Raw genomic sequence first — 20,976 nt, 5'->3', positions numbered from 1 at the left:
ATCTAAAGAAGATCCAGAGATGATCCAGAGATGATCTAAAGAAGATCCAGAGATGATCCAGAGATGATCTAAAGAAGATCCAGAGATGATCTAAAGAAGATCCAGAGATGATCCAGAGATGATCTAAAGAAGATCCAGAGATGATCTAAAGAAGATCTAAAGAGGATCCAGAGATGATCTAAAGAGGATCCAGAGATGATCCAGAGATGATCTAAAGAGGATCCAGAGATGATCTAAAGAAGATCTAAAGAGGATCCAGAGATGATCTAAAGAAGATCCAGAGATGATCCAGAGATGATCTAAAGAAGATCCAGAGATGATCCAGAGATGATCTAAAGAGGATCCAGAGATGATCTAAAGAAGATCTAAAGAGGATCCAGAGATGATCTAAAGAGGATCCAGAGATGATCCAGAGATGATCTAAAGAAGATCCAGAGATGATGCAGAGATGATCTAAAGAAGATCCAGAGATGATGCAGAGATGATCTAAAGAGGATCCAGAGATGATGCAGAGATGATCTAAAGAAGATCCAGAGATGATGCAGAGATGATCTAAAGAGGATCCAGAGATGATCCAGAGATGATCTAGACAAGAGTGAGGAATAATTCTGAAATCATAAGAAAGTAGTCCAGAAACAACAGAAAAATCCAGAAAAGATCCAGAAACAATCTGATAAAGACCCCAACCTGACATCATATAACTACTAGTGAGAAAACGTGAATATTATCCAGAAAAGAAGCAGAAATAATCTGAACAATTATTAGGACAGATCCAGAACCCATCCAAACAGAACCTGAACTCGGTGATAAACCTGCTACACAACATCCTCGTTACCATGGCAACCAGACATCCCAGTACTACAGTCACTTACTTGAAGCTGGTTTTAGGTTCTTTAGTTTCCGTCTTGTTGCTGAGATGATCCGAGTTCATCTGAGACGAATCAGAGGAGGAACTGCTGCAAGAAACACACACACACACACGCACACGCACGCACGCACGCACGCACGCACACGCACCAGATTAAACACTGACCCAGCAGAACAGATGCTACAGCTGATCTCAGGTCAGATTATTGGTTCCACAGCTGATCTCAGGTCAGTGTTCCTACAGACCTGCTGGCTGCTTGAGGCTCCTCATGGATGGAGCTGGTTTTAGAGAACAGTCTGGACTTCCTGCTGAGACCCAAAGCTGACATGTGGTGACTGAGGAAAGAGCGACCCCTGGTGGCCAAGAGTCAGCACAGCACACAGACAGACAGACAGACAGAGGGAAACACCAGTGGTTAAACCGTGACAGTCACCCAGCACCAGGAGAACCAGAACCAGAAACATTGAATGTGGTGAACCCAGCATTAGGAGACACGTTACAGCAGATGTTTGTTCAGAGTTCTGACCACAACTGTCTAGAAACGTTCACATAAAAGGTGTCAATAAGAAGAAACAGGAAATGATAAAAGGTGAAGCTGAAGAAACGTCACAGCTGGAACACATATAACTGAACCCTAACCTTATAACTCTGATTCATCTACATGGGAAACACTCAGAATCTCTGCAGGTCTGGTTTCTGAGGACCACGTGATGAACATGCCAATAACAGCATGTGCTGGCTGTATGAGGCGTGTTGTGTGAGGCATGTTGTATTAAGCGTGTTCTGCCAGCCTCATCCTGAACATTGAGCAGAGACCAAACATTCCTGCAGGTTGAACTCAGAGAAAATCAAGTCTCCAAATAAAACACTGAATCGGACTAAACTTGGTAAAGTTAGAGAGACGCTGAGATCTGCCTGGTCCGGTTCCACAGGGTTCCACAGGGTCCTGCAGGGGTCTACAGGGGTCTACAGGGTCCTACAGGGTCCTACAGGGGTCTACAGGGTCCTACAGGGGTCTACAGGGTCCTACAGGGTCCTACAGGGTCCTACAGGGTCCTACAGGGGTCTACAGGGTCCTACAGGGTCCTACAGGGTCCTACAGGGGCCTACAGGGGCCTACAGGGGTCTACAGGGTCCTACAGGGGTCTACAGGGTCCTACAGGGTCCTACAGGGTCCTACAGGGGTCTACAGGGGTCTACAGGGTCCTACAGGGTCCTACAGGGGTCTACAGGGGCCTACAGGGGCCTACAGGGGCCTACAGGGTCCTACAGGGTCCTACAGGGTCCTACAGGGGTCTACAGGGTCCTACAGGGTCCTACAGGGGTCTACAGGGTCCTACAGGGTCCTACAGGGGTCTACAGGGGTCTACAGGGTCCTACAGGGGTCTACAGGGTCCTACAGGGTCCTACAGGGTCTACAGGGTCCTACAGGGTCCTACAGGGGTCTACAGGGGTCTACAGGGGTCTACAGGGTCCTACAGGGTCCTACAGGGTCCTACAGGGGTCTACAGGGGTCTACAGGGTCCTACAGGGTCCTAAAGGGTCCTACAGGGGTCTACAGGGGTCTACAGGGGTCTACAGGGTCCTACAGGGTCCTACAGGGTCCTACAGGGGTCTACAGGGGTCTACAGGGTCCTACAGGGTCCTACAGGGTCCTACAGGGGTCTACAGGGGTCTACAGGGTTCTACAGGGTCCTACAGGGGTCTACAGGGTCCTACAGGGTCCTACAAGGTTCTACAGTGGTCTACAGGGTCCTACAAGGTTCTACAGTGGTCTACAGGGTCCTACAGGGTTCTGTAGCAACCCATAACCAAAGGTCCAGATGATCTGGACAGAGTGAAAAGTACACTTACATGTTGAACAGTGTTTCTGTAAAATGTTTATTCATTCATTTTATTTTTTGTGCTGAGCTGTATGACAGCAGCAGAGTTCTGCTGTTACTGTGTTCAGATCAATAACCAATATTGATCATTGATGAAGGGATCGACCTCGGATCAGTTATGAGATAAGACAGTAGAATATCTGTGTTGGGTTTGTGTCTCCTGGTGGTTGTTTAACATTTCTTTTAGTCATGTTTATACATCTGTGTCTGTTGTGTGCATGTTGTGTGTTTGTTGTGAGTCTGTTGTGCGGCTGTTGTGAGTCTTACTGGCTCTGTGAGATCACTTCCTGCTGCTCTGAGCTCATGCTGCCATTGGCTGTTGGGGGCAGCGGGGATCCTCTCCTGGAGCCAGAGGGGCTGGAGGCGGAGCTATCGGAGGTCAGTGGAGATGACGCCCTGCTGCCGGGGGTGGTGGTGGGGGAGGACAGGGACGGGGAGACGGGGGAGAGGACAGGGGAGGACAGGGAGGAGGAGGGGGACAGGACGTCCGGCAGGCTCTGATTGGACGATCGGCGGCTCTTCCGTCCATCTTGCTCACCGGCGGCCATCTTTCTTCTTTCCTTACGGAGGTGAGGGGCGGAGTCATCGATGTCACCGTCCTCATTCCTGAGAGCTGTCTGCACACACACACTGCTGTCACCAGATGTTGTTGCTGATGATGTTGTTGGTGTTGTTGGTGTTGCCATGGTTACCTCATAGATGGTGAACTGTGCCTTCAGGTCAGGCTCCGCCCCCTTGTTGTTCAGGTGTTTGCTGATGACAGCCTCCATCCCCAGCTGCTCCAGGCTGTCCGTCACGTCGTAGAAGGAGTCCTGGTCCGGCAGCACCGCCAGAGTCTGACACAAACAAACAAACAAAGTGACTGTAGCTTCAGCATGACAACAGACTATTTACCTTTTCTGATTTTTGTTTACCTTTTGTTGTCTAACTTTACCTCATTCAGCTTGTTGATGTCACTATTTACCTTGTTTACCTTGCTGACTGGTTGTTTACCTCACCGACTGGTTGTTTACCTCACAGACTGGTTGTTTACCTCACAGACTGGTTGTTTATTAACTGGTTGCTTACCTCTCCGACTGGTTGTTTACTGAATGGTTGTTTACTTAACTGACTGGTTGTTTACCTTGTTGATCAGCGTCATGGCAAACATCAGCAGCTCGGTGTCAGCTCCATTTTTCTCCTCCAGAACCTCCATGATGGAAGTCCACGGCTTCACACCTACAACACACACACATCAGTGTGTATCAGTGTGTAGTTGTGCATTCAGTGTGTAGTTGTGCATTCAGTGTGTAGTTGTGCATTCAGTGTGTAGTTGTGCATTCAGTGTGTAGTTGTGCATTCAGTGTGTAGTTGTGCATTCAGTGTGTAGTTGTGCATTCAGTGTGTGTCTGTGATTGTGTACCTCTGTTCGTGTCCACTGTGTTGACGGCGTTGATCAACAGAGGACTGTTGGACTCTGCATACTCCACGAACACGATGAGAAGCTTCAGAGACGTTTTCACCACCAGACGGGACTAAAGACGAGCAGAGCGTCAGTTAGACCAGCAGGGGGCGCTACAGGACAAACTGTCTCAGAGGAACCTTCAGCTTCAAACTGCTGAGTTTATAAAGTTGGAGCTTTAATTCACTGAATGTTTTTATATTATAAATCTATTAATTGATATTTCTGAGGTTCTTCAACAGCACAGAGGAGTTTAAATAAATCACACGTTAACTGAACATTATTAACTTATTATTAATTACTAATGAACAGTTTATTAACTGATTAATTAATTAATAATTTGCAGATTAGTAACTACTAATTAACTGATTATTAACTAATACTTAACTGATTGTTAACTGATTATTAAGTGAGTAAACTGCTGAGCTGCATTCATTCATCCTTTCTAAATAAAAGCACTTTTACTTTGAAGGTTTAAGATGAGACTCTGCAGAAAAAACAGTTTTTAAATTTTTATTTTACTCTTAAATTTGTCCACTCTAGCTCCAGTCTAACCAGTTGAGACTCACCAGACTTCCTGTCAGGGTGTAGAGCCACTGGACCGTCTCACTGTGGTTGATCACTCCGTTCATTCCATCAACAAACAGCATGATCTGACTGAGAGCTGGAACACACACAGTAACACACAAAAATACATGAAGATACACACACAGTAACACACAATAATACATGAAGATACACACACAGTAACACACAATAATACATGAAGATACACACACAGTAACACACAATAATACATGAAGATACACACACAGTAACACACAATAATACATGAAGATACACACACAGTAACACACAATAATACATGAAGATACACACACAGTAACACACAATAATACATGAAGATACACACACACAGTAACACACAATAATACATGAAGATACACACACAGTAACACACAATAATACATGAAGATACACACACAGTAACACACAATAATACATGAAGATACACACACAGTAACACACAATAATACATGAAGATACACACACAGTAACACACAATAATACATGAAGATACACACACAGTAACACACAATAATACATGAAGATACACACACAGTAACACACAATAATACATGAAGATACACACACAGTAACACACAATAATACATGAAGATACACACACAGTAACACACAAAAATACATGAAGATACACACACAGTAACACACAATAATACATGAAGATACACACACAGTAACACACAAAAATACATGAAGATACACACACAGTAACACACAAAAATACATGAAGATACACACACAGTAACACACAATAATACATGAAGATACACACACAGTAACACACAATAATACATGAAGATACACACACAGTAACACACAATAATACATGAAGATACACACACACAGTAACACACAATAATACATGAAGATACACACACACAGTAATATACAATAACACACACACACACACACTAACACGTCCACAGTGTTTCCACAGACTCTTCCAGCCTCCATCCCATAATAACAGGGATCTCGAGCTGACTCAGCTCTGTGGTTGAAGAACTGCAGTCATGGTTCTGACCTGGTGTAGATCCAGTCTGTTAACCCTCAGTGATCCAATGAACTGATCCTTTAGATGTGATCTGGATCCACCAGAACCTCCACAGAACATCTGGTTCTTCATCTCCAGTAACTTTACCAATGATCAGAGTTCTACCTTCAGACTAGGAATATTTCCAGAGTTCCAGGCCCTTGAAGTCCATGGAGACGACTGTCCCCTGGAGAAAGTTCTAGAGTAGACCTACCGACACCTGGACAGCTGCCCTTAGTTCTACTCTAGAACTTTCTCCAGCTGTCAGTAGGTCTACTCTAGAACTTTCTCCAGCTGTCGGTAGGTCTACTCTAGAACTTTCTCCAGGCGTTGGTAGGTCTACTCTAGAACTTTCTCCAGGCGTTGGTAGGTCTACTCTAGAACTTTCTCCAGCTGTCAGTACGTCTACTCTAGAACTTTCTCCAGGCGTTGGTAGGTCTACTCTAGAACTTTCTCCAGCTGTCAGTACGTCTACTCTAGAACTTTCTCCAGGCGTTGGTAGGTCTACTCTAGAACTTTCTCCAGGCGTTGGTAGGTCTACTCTAGAACTTTCTCCAGCTGTCAGTACGTCTACTCTAGAACTTTCTCCAGCTGTCAGTACGTCTACTCTAGAACTTTCTCCAGCTGTCAGTACGTCTACTCTAGAACTTTCTCCAGCTGTCAGTACGTCTACTCTAGAACTTTCTCCAGGGGACGTTCTCCTTTCCTGCTTCCAGTCTTTAAGTTTAGTCTCACTTAAAACATTCCAGGTCCTTGAAGTCCACAGAGGTGGGTCCACATTCTTCAATAAATTCTCCAAGAGGAGTCCAGATATGTGTCAGATCTTTGGGTCAGAAACAGGAAACAGGAAGTGTCTGAGGAGCGTCTCACCTCTGAGGATGTAGTTCTGGTAGTTGTGATCGGCTTCTGCTCCAACTTTAATGAAACACGTCAAACCTTCAGACGCCACGAACTCAGGAACCAGATCTTTATCGTCCTGCAGAGAAGAAACTAAACGGTCAGGTCATGTCTGGAGGCGGAAAGCTGCAGTTTGTATTTTAAAGAGAATTTAAACAGTTTGTACCTGAAACAGCTGCTTGAGGGAGAACAGAGAGCGACGGAGCTCTGGACCATGAGAGTTATAGAGCTTCTCTGAAACACAACAGACACACAACCTGCAGCTTCAATAAAACAACAACAGACACACAACCTGTAGCTTCAATAAAACAACAACAGACACACAACCTGTAGCTTCAATAAAACAACAACAGACACACAACCTGTAGCTTCAATAAAACAACAACAGACACACAGATCCTGTTGTTGTGAACATTTAGAACACTCTGAACGTTAAATTGAACAAGGTAAACCGTTTCCTCCCTGAAGATGTGACAGAAACGAGTTTATTTTTACATGAAAACATTCACCAAGTCCACATTTTCCTTCATGGAATTAAAGAAGTTTCCACCATAAAAACAGAGTTTTATTCTGAAAAGGAACAAACACAGTAACCCTGGGTAGAAGTACTGCCTTCCTGTAGTACCACAGTAGAAATACTGCCTTCCTGTAGTACCACAGTAGAAATACTGCCTTCCTGTAGTACCACAGTAGAAATACTGCCTTCCTGCAGTACCACAGTAGAAATACTGCCTTCCTGTAGTACCACAGTAGAAATACTGCCTTCCTGCAGTACCACAGTAGAAATACTGCCTTCCTGTAGTACCACAGTAGAAGTACTGCCTTCCTGCAGTACCACAGTAGAAATACTGCCTTCCTGTAGTATCACAGTAGAAGTACTGCCTTCCTGCAGTACCACAGTAGAAATACTGCCTTCCTGTAGTATCACAGTAGAAATACTGCCTTCCTGTAGTACCACAGTAGAAATACTGCCTTCCTGCAGTACCACAGTAGAAATACTGCCTTCCTGTAGTATCACAGTAGAAATACTGCCTTCCTGTAGTACCACAGTAGAAATACTGCCTTCCTGCAGTACCACAGTAGAAATACTGCCTTCCTGTAGTATCACAGTAGAAATACTGCCTTCCTGCAGTACCACAGTAGAAATACTGCCTTCCTGCAGTACCACAGTAGAAATACTGCCTTCCTGTAGTATCACAGTAGAAATACTGCCTTCCTGTAGTACCACAGTAGAAATACTGCCTTCCTGCAGTACCACAGTAGAAATACTGCCTTCCTGCAGTACCACAGTAGAAATACTGCCTTCCTGCAGTACCACAGTAGAAATACTGCCTTCCTGCAGTACCACAGTAGAAATACTGCCTTCCTGTAGTACCACAGTAGAAATACTGCCTTCCTGCAGTACCACAGTAGAAATACTGCCTTCCTGCAGTACCACAGTAGAAATACTGCCTTCCTGCAGTACCACAGTAGAAATACTGCCTTCCTGCAGTACCACAGTAGAAATACTGCCTTCCTGTAGTACCACAGTAGAAATACTGCCTTCCTGCAGTACCACAGTAGAAATACTGCCTTCCTGTAGTACCACAGTAGAAATACTGCCTTCCTGCAGTACCACAGTAGAAATACTGCCTTCCTGTAGTACCACAGTAGAAGTACTGCCTTCCTGCAGTACCACAGTAGAAGTACTGCCTTCCTGCAGTACCACAGTAGAAATACTGCCTTCCTGTAGTACCACAGTAGAAATACTGCCTTCCTGTAGTACCACAGTAGAAATACTGCCTTCCTGTAGTACCACAGTAGAAGTACTGCCTTCCTGTAGTACCACAGTAGAAATACTGCCTTCCTGTAGTACCACAGTAGAAGTACTGCCTTCCTGTAGTACCACAGTAGAAATACTGCCTTCCTGCAGTACCACAGTAGAAATACTGCCTTCCTGCAGTACCACAGTAGAAATACTGCCTTCCTGTAGTACCACAGTAGAAGTACTGCCTTCCTGTAGTACCACAGTAGAAGTACTGCCTTCCTGCAGTACCACAGTAGAAATACTGCCTTCCTGCAGTTCTAGAATCATTAAAGCTTGTGTTGATGCTGGAACATGAAACTATTTCCTGTTTATATGATCAGAGGTCAGAACTTCTGAGTCATCATGTTTGAAACTTCACAAAGAAGACGATCTGGAGGTTCTTCAGCTACAGACTCCAGACCATCTGATCAGTGAAACCATGAGGACCAGAACCAGCCAGAGACCTGGTCTATCATCTCCACCCTGCATCAAGTTCAGCATCAACGTTAATGTTCTTTGTCTGTCTGATCAGATTAAACCTGATGGATCCAAACCAGACATTCAGAGACCTGAGAGTTTAACAGCAGCTGCTGATAGGCAGCGCTGACAACTAATAGAAGATCTACACTGGTCCATTCTGGTCTACACTGGTCCATTCTGGTCCATTCTGGTCCATACTGGTCCATGATCTCTGTCTCCTCGGATGGGAACCTCCTGGTCTCCATAAATAAACGGAGCTGTCTGATTGGATCAGCTCCAGTTAAACTGAACATAGACAGAGTTACATGGTGACCGGTCGCCACGGCAACAGGAGTCAGGTTCACTGTGACTTTATAGGAGGCAGAAAGTTTTACTGACATCCCATAATCCCCCGGGATATTCCCGCCAGTTTATACAGGGAGTCATACTGGAGTCATACTGGAGTTTATACTGGGAGGACTGCAGCTGCTCACACTCATCATCCTCATCTTCAGCTGCAGGTTATTTTATTATTTTACTATTTTATTATTTCACTATCTTTATTATTTAATCAATTATTATTCTATTATCTTATTATGTGATGATGTAATTAGTTAATTATCTTATTTTATTATTATCTTATTATGTGATGATGTAATTAGTTAATTATCTTATTTTATTATTATCTTATTATGTGATGATGTAATTGGTTAATTATCTTATTTTATTATTATCTTATTATTTGATGATGTAATTAGTTAATTATCTTATTTTATTATTATCTTATTATGTGATGATGTAATTAGTTAATTATCTTATTTTATTATTATCTTATTATTTAATGATGTAATTAGTTAATTATCTTATTTTATTATTATCTTATTATGTGATGATGTAATTAGTTAATTATCTTATTTTATTATTATCTTATTATTTGATGATGTAATTAGTTAATTATCTTATTTTATTATTATCTTATTATGTGATGATGTAATTAGTTAATTATCTTATTTTATTATTATCTTATTATTTGATGATGTAATTAGTTAATTATCTTATTTTATTATTATCTTATTATGTGATGATGTAATTAGTTAATTATCTTATTTTATTATTATCTTATTATTTGATGATGTAATTAGTTAATTATCTTATTTTATTATTATCTTATTATGTGATGATGTAATTAGTTAATTATCTTATTTTTTGGCCACTAAGGTTCTTTAAGCTCCAGTTCTTCTTTAACCTCTCAGATGGCTGCTAGATGACTGAATATTTCACAGGAAGACGTCAGATTCTCTCGGAAACAAACGATCTGCTCGTCAGCACAGTGAACCCAGCATGAGGGTGGAGGCCTCCAAAGGGTCTCCTGGTGACCCTGAAGGGTCAGAGAGGTTTAAAGACTCAGTAGTTTTACAGCTCCTAAAATAAGTCCAGCTGAGCAGGAACAGATGAGAAACAAAAAGCTTCTCTGCTGTATGAAGCAACAGTTATTATGGTCTGTTTTGGCAGTGAACTATTTCTATGAGGGACCTGTCCTTCTGTATTCTGTGGCTGCTGCACCACTTAGAAAAATGAGAATAAAAACACAGAAACGACCCACAGGTTGGAAATACGGCACAGCAGCGAATCAAAAACTGTCTAAAATGACTCAAACAGGCATAAAATGACAAAAAAGTTGGTTCAACATGAGCAAAAATAATCTAAAATGATATAAAACTGTCCAAAATCTTCTCTAATATACTCTAATCCGTCCAGAAATAACATTAACGTGTATAAAATGTCTGTGAAATGTGTCTAAAATACCAAAGAAAAGCCAAGAAGGATGTAAAAGTCCAAAACAACACAGATTGGTCTAAAATGAATCAAAAATGGTGAAAAAAAAAAAAAATCAGCTGGAAATCATCTAAATGTGACTCAAACTCTCCAGTTTGTCCAGTGTTACTGTAGGAAGTCTAAGGAGGTCAGTGCTGCAGTCTGATCCTCACTTCTTACATCTTTAATATTCACGCTGTGTTCTAAAGCTGCAGGGAGCTTTAAACATTAAACTGGTCTGTTCAAAGAGACAAACAGAAAGAAGCTGAAACAGAAGAAGGATTTAAAGAGTCTCTGGAGCTTCAACTCCTCCTTCCAGACTAAATTACAGACGACTGATGAGCAGTTAGAGAAGATCCAGACCCACAGCTGGACCAGGAGATAAACACCAACACGCTGTTCACCTCAGAGACTGCAGACATCCAGCAGCAGCTCTACTACATACGTTTAGATTGATTTACTATATACACACGTATGCAGCTCTGTGGTAAAAGTCTGAACTCTGATCAGTAGAACCAGAGGGTTTGTTCCTGTGGTCAGATAACAATAATAATGATTATTTTTATTAATAATAACAACGGTGGACTCTGGATGTCCGTCAGCTGATCCACAGTCAGTTCATCTAAAGATCAGGAATGTTCTAGCTCCTCTTTTCTGATTGGTTGTTTTATTCTGACTTCATGTTTTATTATCATCTTCTGTGTTTTAATGTGTATTATTAGCTTGTATAGTACTTCATAACTCATATTTTAGTGCTTTAACTTCTGATTAAATAATCATTTATTTATTTATTCACCATTACTGTACTCATTATTGTAACTCTGTTGTCTTTAATTCCACTTCTTCCTTTTCATTAATTCAATGTGGCATTTTTGGTTAGCACACATTAGCACAAGTTAGCATGGGTTAGCAAAGGCTAGCATAGGACGGCATGGGCTAGCACAAGTCAGCAATGATGAGCACAGGGTAGCACAGGCTAGCATGGCTTAGCATTAGTAAGCGCAGGTTAGCATGAGTTAGCATTAGTGAGCACAGTGTAGCAGTAGTGTGCACAATGTAGCATAGGTTAGCATTAGTGAGCACAGGTTGGCATGGGTTAGAACAGGTTAGCATGGGTTGGTACAAGTTAGCACCAGTTACCACAGGTCACAAAGAATAGCATGGGTTACAACAAGTTAGCACCAGTTAACATGGGTCAGAAGAAGTTAGCACTAGTTAGCAGCAGTTAGCATGGGTTAGCAGCAGTCAGCATAGGTTAGCAGCAGTTAGCATGGGTTAGCCTGACGCTACTGCAGACTGTTCCTAGAGTATAACTGATTTCTCCGCCAACAGAAGGAACTCCAACTGGACGGTGAGTCAGCGTCGTCCAAAACAGCTGATCAGATCATGGAGCTAAAAGCGTCCAGTGATGCAGAAACAAACAACAGCTGAGATTCTTCTGTTCTGACTGCAGCTCTGATCTTAGATGTAAAGTGGCTCCAGCAGGTTTAATTCTCCGTTACACTGCCGACAGTTAACCAGAAGCATCAGATATCAGCTAGCTGCGGCTACACTGCAGGAAACAGATCAGTCGATGAACCTCAGAGCTGAACAGAGATGTTTAGCAGCTTCATGGTGGATCATCAGAGTAAAGAGGACAACGATTGTCCCGCAGACCCGATGTGCTCCAGATAAACTTGCTGTGGAACATCCTGGTAGCGCTTCTATCTGTTAGCGCTGCTAACTGGGGCTGCAGGAAGTTTAAAACTTTAGAGGAAAAAGTTGCTGATCAGCAGTGAAGCTGAGCTGATGTTCAGGGACTCCATGATTGTAGTTTTTTTTAGAGTTACATGTAAAATGATTGAACCCCTCTGGTATTTTTGACATTCTCTCTAAATGAGCAACATTCGAACTGCAGGCGACTAAATCATATCAGAGGTGAACAGTTAAATGAAATGGGTCCACTTTATTCTCCCCATACGCCTCTAGCAGCACCATGGTTCAGACCAAAGAGATGTCCTGAAGTGGAGAGAGGATAGTTGCTTTGCAGCAGAAAGGAGGTTCAAATCCACCGGTACTGTGGCTACACTACATGGTCGTGGTGGAAAAAAGAAGCTGTTGGAGACATCAAGATTCATGGAGACAGACGGACCAGAACCCTCGGCTTACTGCCAAAGACTTGCAGGAAGATCTGGCTGGAAGAGGAACTGATGTTTCTGTGGACACACTCCATGCTGAAGGACTTAATGCCAGATCTCCTAGATGGACACTGCTTCTGAAGACACACCACAAGAACAATGGTCTCCAGTCTGCTAGAATCAACCTATCAAAGCCACAGAAGTTCTGGGAGATGGTTCTATGGAAGATGAGACCAAACTAGAGCTCTTTGATCCCATGGATCAGAGGAATGTGTGGGAGGAAGAATGATGCCCACGATGAGAAGAACACCCTGCCTACTGTGAAGCATGGTGGTGGATCTGGATGCTGTGGGGGTGTTCTGCTTCTAATGGAACCAGGAATCTCCAACATGTTAAGGCACCATGGATTCAGGAAGTACCATGTTTCAACAACCACAGGACAGAAACTGTTTATGTTGGTGTTGTCGTCGTCGTCAGTGAGCAGCCCAACCAGTCTATAAAACATGAGGATCAGTGTCTCCTGAGGAAACATCACCAGCTGTTGTTGTGTTTGATGCTAACTGTAGGGTTATATTTTGAGTCTCATCCTGTTGAACCTCTCTAACCTCCAACTTCCTGTTTCAGCTCCTTCAATGTGGAACTTTCTGTCTTTCCTGGAGTTTTAACTTCCACCAGCTGTGACTGTTGGAGCTGTACTTGGTCACGTCCGATGATAAAATCTCTGCAGGTTTGACATTTAGACACTCAGTTCTCGCAGTCTTTCCAGCAGGACGCTAGTTTGTGGGAAGTGAACGCATCATTAGCATCACATGTTGTTGCACATTCCACTGACAGGAAACCGCTTCCTGAGCCGAAGTTTAAACGTTTTCTGAGGAGAAGCGGCTGAAAAACAGATTCAGAAGCTGATCAGACATTAATCCAGATAACGCTGAGGAACTGAAACTGCAGAGATCAGAATATTCTAAATACATCTAATGCTAACCTGCTGTACTGCACATCCTTTCCATCGCTGAGCTGATTTACTGTTTAAACTGAACAACAGAAACCATCCTAACAGTTTCACCTGCATTAGACCCCTAAGTATAGAAACATGACTTATCTATTCACATGAAAACAAAGAGCATTAACTAGACTATTTATTGGTCAGAACTAAACTAAACATTTTATTATTTAATCTGCAATAATAATGTCATATGTTCAGAGTGAAAACTGATGTCAGTGTTTTTCTGCTCTCAGCTGATTATTAGCTGCTGTCTTTTATCCACGACTGGACTTAAACAAGACGTGGATTCATCCGGTGGGACTCATTGGATCAAAACAACAACAACAATAATAATAACAAAAACAATAATAATAGGATGCTAGTTTATCAGCAGCTGAGAGTCTGTGGTCACACGATCCAGAGACATGAAGACAATTCAACTGTTCTCCAGAACCTTAATTTAATCAGATTTTAACTTTCAAACGGTTGGACTGGATCAACAGACCAGCAAGAGACGACAACAACAACACCAAAAGCAACAAAAACACCAACAACAAAAATGACAACTACAAAAGCCCTCAGAGATCAGTCCTCCTCCAAGGCTGCTCATCCCCTCATATGTCAGAAATGCAGCATTAGATTATTAGTTACTGATGACTAGAAACCACTGCAGCAGAGAATGTGTCCATTTAATACAGACAGACAGGCAATCTTGGCACAGTAATGACAACAAAAACAACGTCAATCAGCATCAAAGCCACAAAACTGGGAAGGAAGCTCAGTCACTGGATATTAATGATGTCATCACCAGTCAACAGGAAACACACACACACACACACACACACACTACTCTATTGTTGGACCACTTATATTTATAACACCATTCTGATCAGTCAGACCACAGTCAGCAGGACAATCACACATCACAACCCAGAGACACAAAATCAACACAAAGAGACACACAATGACAGAAAATCAACAGAAAATGACACAAAATGACCAGAAAGAGACACAAAATCAATGCAGAGAAACAAAGAATGAACACAAAGAGACTCAAAATCCCTCCATGCCGAGTCTTGTCAGGATGTGATGAGTTCAGGTTTGGACACAGATCAGTTTCTTTGTTAAACACACTGCTGGGAACTGACACACACTCAGGTCTGTACCTGTTTACAGGTAAAAGTTGCTTCACTCTGATCTCAGGTGAGTTCAGGTTTTTTTTTTTTAATAAAAAAAATCTCAGGTGAGTTCAGGTGAGACTTTCACCTCCTCCAGGTACGTCTCAGTGGTTTCCATGGTAACTGATGCTGAAGGCTGTTGTGTTTCTGAAGATAACCTGGAGCTCCTCACAGAGATAAAACTGATCTGAGACCAGAATAAGTGATCAGATTAAACAGCGTCCCAGAATCAGCTGATCCGATTGGTCGTCTGATCCGATTGGTCGTCTGATCCGATTGGTCGGCTGATCCGATTGGTCGGCTGATCCGATTGGTCGGCTTCATGCAGTGACTCGTTGATCTCACTAGAGAGGAAGGTTCATCCCGACTCAGAAACACGAGGAGTTCAACTCACAGAGAATAACTGGAAATGTGCAGCTCTAGTTCACATCCTGCTGCAGTTTGAGTTTACGGAGGAAGTAGGAGCTCCTGAACGCACCACGGACTGAGACTGACCACGAGTTTAATAAAAAACAGAATAAATATTAACTAAAAGATGGAAATATAGACGTGTCACATCTTATTTTAATGATCCGTGGCTGTTTGTTGTCTCTGCTGTATTTATTTACCTTTAGATGTTTATTTCTGTATTTATTTATTCATATTCAGCTCATTTTCGTCGTCTGGTTCTGAACGCTTCCTGTTCTGACCTTAAACTGCGTCTGTCAGTTTAAATTTAATAAAAGCTGTTCTTCTTTCTGTTCCTGACGTGAACCTCAGCTCTCCTCAGCCTGACGTCGTTTCCTCCACAGAAGAAGAAGAAAAGCGCTGAGTCATGGAGCAGGAAGCATTCTGGGAAATCCCCTCGCAGCAGGAAGGGCGGGGCCGTGCCAGGAGGAACTCTGGAACGTTTCCACGGAGACCAGCTGAGTCTGAGCAGCTCCAGACTGATCTGAGAGCAGCTCCTCAGAGGATCTACCAACACTGTATGAAGGGCTCTGTAGCGCCACCAGCAGGACAACATCTGATCCACAACTTTTAACGCCTTCCTCACACTCTCTCCTGACTAAAGGTGATTTATAAGCCATGAAAACACCCGACGGAGACACAAAATCACCACAAAGACACATAAAACAACAGAAACAGATAGAAAATCACCACAAAAAATGCTAAATGACTGCAAAATTACACCAAAATAATGCAAAACAACTATTAAGACACACAAAAATAACACAGAGACCTAAAGCAACCTTAAAGTAACACAATTTAGACAAAATAATTAAAAACCGAAGCAAAACAAGCACAGAAAGACACAAAACGACTGAAAGAGATGGAAAATCATCACAAAAAATGGTAAATGAATTGAAAAAGACCCAAAACAACCTCAAAGTGACGCAAAATAACTAAAAACAGACGCAAGACAAACACAAAGAGATGCAAAACAACTAAAGGTGATGAAAATCTGTCATAAAAATAAGCAAAATCCAACAAATGGCATGGAAATGACAGCAAAGAAACACAAATCCATCACACAGACACACAAAATGACTAAAAAAAGATAGAAAACAAACACAAAAAGACACAAAACAAATAAAAGAGAAGAAAAATAAACATAAAAACATTCAAAATACCACAAAGTGACACAAAACAACAATAAATACATTAAATGGCTTCAAAGAGATGTAAAACAAACACAAAAACATGCAAAATGAGAAAAAAAGACACACAAAATGACCACACATTGATGCAAAATTACCACAAAGAGACACAAAGCAACCAAAAGAGATGAAAACGAAGACAAAAAAAGCTGAAAATTGATCAAGAATTCAAAAAAAGAGATGCAAAAAGACGCAAAACCACCAGAGATACACAGAGTGACACATAAACACACAAAACGTTTGACACAGACACAAACAGCTGCAGAACCAAAACTAAGATAAAGAGACGGAAAACCTCAGAACAGCCTGAGAATAACCGGAGGTTTGGTAACCACGGTAACGGCAGACATCCCATAGCAGCAGCTCTGCAGGAAAAGTTGAACTAAAGGAGAACAGAGAGTCTGAATGCTGCTTTGTTTACGGCGAGAACCCTCAGAGATCTGCTCTGCTCTGTTTGAACCCAGAGAGGAAAGAAACGCTGAGAGACGAGCTGCTGCCCACAGGAACACGCCAAGAACACGGCGAGAACACGCCAAGAACACGGCGAGAACACGACGAGAACACGGCGAGAACACGCCAAGAACACGGCGAGAACACGGCGAGAACACGGCGAGAACGCGACAGGAACACGCCAAGAACACGGCGAGAACACGCCAAGAACACGGCGAGAACACGGCGAGAACACGGCGAGAACACGGCGAGAACACGGCGAGAACGCGACAGGAACGCGACAGGAACGCGACAGGAACACGGCGAGAACACGACGAGAACACGGTGCGAACATGCCAAGAACACGCCGGGAACACGGCGAGAACACGCCAGGAACACGGCGAGAACGTGACAGGAACACGCCAAGAACATGGTGCGAACATGGTGCGAACACGACAGGAACACGCCAAGAACACGGCGAGAACACGACGAACACGACAGGAACGCGACAGGAACATGACGAGAACACGACAGGAACACGACAGGAACACGCCAAGAACACGACGAGAACACGACGAGAACACGACGAGAACACGACAGGAACACGACAGGAACACGACAGGAACACGACGAGAACACGACGAGAACACGACGAGAACACGACGAGAACACGACGAGAACACGACGAGAACACGACAGGAACGCGACAGGAACATGACGAGAACACGACAGGAACACGACAGGAACACGCCAAGAACACGGCGAGAACACGACGAGAACACGACGAGAACACGACAGGAACGCGACAGGAACATGACGAGAACACGACAGGAACACGACAGGAACACGCCAAGAACACGACGAGAACACGACGAGAACACGACGAGAACACGACGAGAACGCGACGAGAACACGACGAGAACACGACGAGAACACGACGAGAACACGACAGGAACGCGACAGGAACATGACGAGAACACGACAGGAACACGACAGGAACACGCCAAGAACACGACGAGAACACGACGAGAACACGACAGGAACACGACAGGAACACGACAGGAACGCGACGAGAACGCGACGAGAACGCGACGAGAACGCGACGAGAACGCGACGAGAACACGACGAGAACACGACGAGAACACGACGAGAACACGACAGGAACGCGACAGGAACATGACGAGAACACGACAGGAACACGACAGGAACACGCCAAGAACACGACGAGAACACGACGAGAACACGACGAGAACACGACAGGAACACGACAGGAACACGACAGGAACACGACAGGAACACGACGAGAACGCGACGAGAACGCGACGAGAACGCGACGAGAACGCGACGAGAACACGACGAGAACACGACAGGAACACGACAGGAACACGACGAGAACGCGACGAGAACACGACGAGAACACGACGAGAACACGACGAGAACACGACAGGAACACGACAGGAACACGACAGGAACACGACAGGAACACGACGAGAACGCGACGAGAACACGACGAGAACACGACGAGAACACGACGGGAACTCGACGGGAACACGACGGGAACACGACAGGAACACGACAGGAACACGACAGGAACACGACGAGAACGCGACGAGAACGCGACGAGAACGCGACGAGAACGCGACGAGAACGCGACAGGAACACGACAGGAACACGGCGAGAACACGACAGGAACACGACAGGAACACGGCGAGAACATGACAGGAACACGACAGGAACACGACAGGAACACGGCGAGAACACGACGAGAACACGACGCGAACGCGACAGGAACGCAACAGGAACGCGACAGGAACACGGCGAGAACACGACGAGAACACGGCGACAGATCTGCTCTACTCTGTTTGAACCCAGAGAGGAAAGAAACGCTGAGAGACGAGCTGCTGCCCACAGGATCATGCCAAGAACACGGCGAGAACACGCCAAGAACACGGCGAGAACACGGCGAGAACACGGCGAGAGCACGGCGAGAACACGGCGAGAACACGGCGAGAACACGGTGAGAACGCGACAGGAACACGACAGGAACACGGCGAGAACACGACGAGAACACGGTGCGAACATGCCAAGAACACGCCGGGAACACGGCGAGAACACGCCAGGAACATGGCGAGAACGTGACAGGAACACGCCAAGAACATGGTGCGAACATGGTGCGAACATGGTGCGAACACGACTGGAACACGCCAAGAACACGGCGAGAACACGACGAACACGACAGGAACACGGCGAGAACACGACGAGAACACGACAGGAACATGACGAGAACACGACAGGAACACGACAGGAACACGCCGAGAACACGCCGAGAACACGACGAGAACACGACGAGAACACGACGAGAACACGACGAGAACACGACGAGAACACGACAGGAACACGACAGGAACACGGCGAGAATGCGACAGGAACACGACGAGAACACGACGAGAACACGACGAGAACACGACGAGAACACGACGAGAACACGACGAGAACGCGACAGGAACACGACAGGAACACGACAGGAACACGACGAGAACACGACAGGAACACGACAGGAACACGACAGGAACACGCCAAGAACACGGCGAGAACACGGCGAGAACACGACGAGAACACGACAGGAACACGACAGGAACACGACAGGAACACGGCGAGAACGCGACAGGAACACGACGAGAACACGACGAGAACACGGCGACAACACGACAGGAACACGACAGGAACACGACGGGAACACGGCGGGAACACGGCGGGAACACGGCGAGAACACGACGAGAACGCGACAGGAACGCGACAGGAACGCGACAGGAACACGGCGAGAACACGGCGAGAACGCGACAGGAACACGACAGGAACACGGCGAGAACACGGCGAGAACGCGACAGGAACACGACAGGAACACGGCGAGAACACGACGAGAACACGACGAGAACGCGACAGGAACACGGCGAGAACACGGCGAGAACACGGCGAGAACGCGACAGGAACACGACAGGAACACGACGAGAACACGACGAGAACGCGACAGGAACACGACAGGAACACGACAGGAACACGGCGAGAACACGACAGGAACACGACAGGAACACGGCGAGAACACGACGAGAACGCGACAGGAACACGACAGGAACACGGCGAGAACACGACAGGAACACGGCGAGAACACGACGAGAACACGACAGGAACACGACAGGAACACGGCGAGAACACGACGAGAACGCGACAGGAACACGACAGGAACACGGCGAGAACACGACAGGAACACGACAGGAACACGACAGGAACACGACAGGAACACGACAGGAACACGACGAGAACACGACGAGAACGCGACAGGAACACGACAGGAACACGACAGGAACACGGCGAGAACGCGACAGGAACACGACAGGAACACGGCGAGAACACGACAGGAACACGGCGAGAACACGACGAGAACACGACAGGAACACGACAGGAACACGGCGAGAACACGACGAGAACGCGACAGGAACACGACAGGAACACGGCGAGAACACGACAGGAACACGACAGGAACACGACAGGAACACGACAGGAACACGACAGGAACACGGCGAGAACACGGCGAGAACGCGACAGGAACACGACAGGAACACGGCGAGAACACGGCGAGAACACGACAGGAACACGACAGGAACACGACAGGAACACGACAGGAACACGGCGAGAACATGGTGTGAACATGCCAAGAACACGCCGGGAACACGGCGAGAACACGCCAGGAACATGGCGAGAACGCAACAGGAACACGGCAAGAACACGCCAAGAACATGACAGGAACACGCCGAGAACACGACAAGAACACGCCGAGAACACGGCGAGGACACGTCGAGAACATGCCAGGA

The 20,976-nt window shown here is 45.1% G+C and overlaps 1 protein-coding gene across 7 annotated transcripts in view; it reads right to left on the bottom strand.

Annotated features, from left to right (window-relative positions):
• The window catches only part of fhod1 (formin homology 2 domain containing 1), a 57,773-nt gene that overhangs the window by 20,524 nt on the left and 16,273 nt on the right, over window positions 1-20,976 (bottom strand). For 4 of the 7 annotated variants that reach the window (XM_051939751.1, XM_051939760.1, XM_051939766.1 and 1 more), the window contains exons 4-12: window positions 6,871-6,938; window positions 6,678-6,783; window positions 4,762-4,856; window positions 4,154-4,265; window positions 3,875-3,969; window positions 3,444-3,587; window positions 3,019-3,368; window positions 1,114-1,221; window positions 873-956 (exon numbers count right to left, since the gene is read on the bottom strand). In XM_051939751.1, coding sequence (XP_051795711.1) covers window positions 873-956; window positions 1,114-1,221; window positions 3,019-3,368; window positions 3,444-3,587; window positions 3,875-3,969; window positions 4,154-4,265; window positions 4,762-4,856; window positions 6,678-6,783; window positions 6,871-6,938 — 1,162 coding nt within the window. The remainder of the gene's footprint in view (window positions 1-872; window positions 957-1,113; window positions 1,222-3,018; window positions 3,369-3,443; window positions 3,588-3,874; window positions 3,970-4,153; window positions 4,266-4,761; window positions 4,857-6,677; window positions 6,784-6,870; window positions 6,939-20,976) is intronic. The other 3 variants (XM_051939763.1, XM_051939768.1, XM_051939773.1) reach the window with 1 other exon arrangement.

Source organism: Acanthochromis polyacanthus, chromosome 2 (genome assembly GCF_021347895.1).
Source record: "Acanthochromis polyacanthus isolate Apoly-LR-REF ecotype Palm Island chromosome 2, KAUST_Apoly_ChrSc, whole genome shotgun sequence".
Taxonomy (NCBI): domain Eukaryota; kingdom Metazoa; phylum Chordata; class Actinopteri; family Pomacentridae; genus Acanthochromis; species Acanthochromis polyacanthus.
The sequence above is the reverse complement of the archived record's forward strand: the minus strand, read 5'-3'. Positions and strand labels throughout refer to the sequence as shown.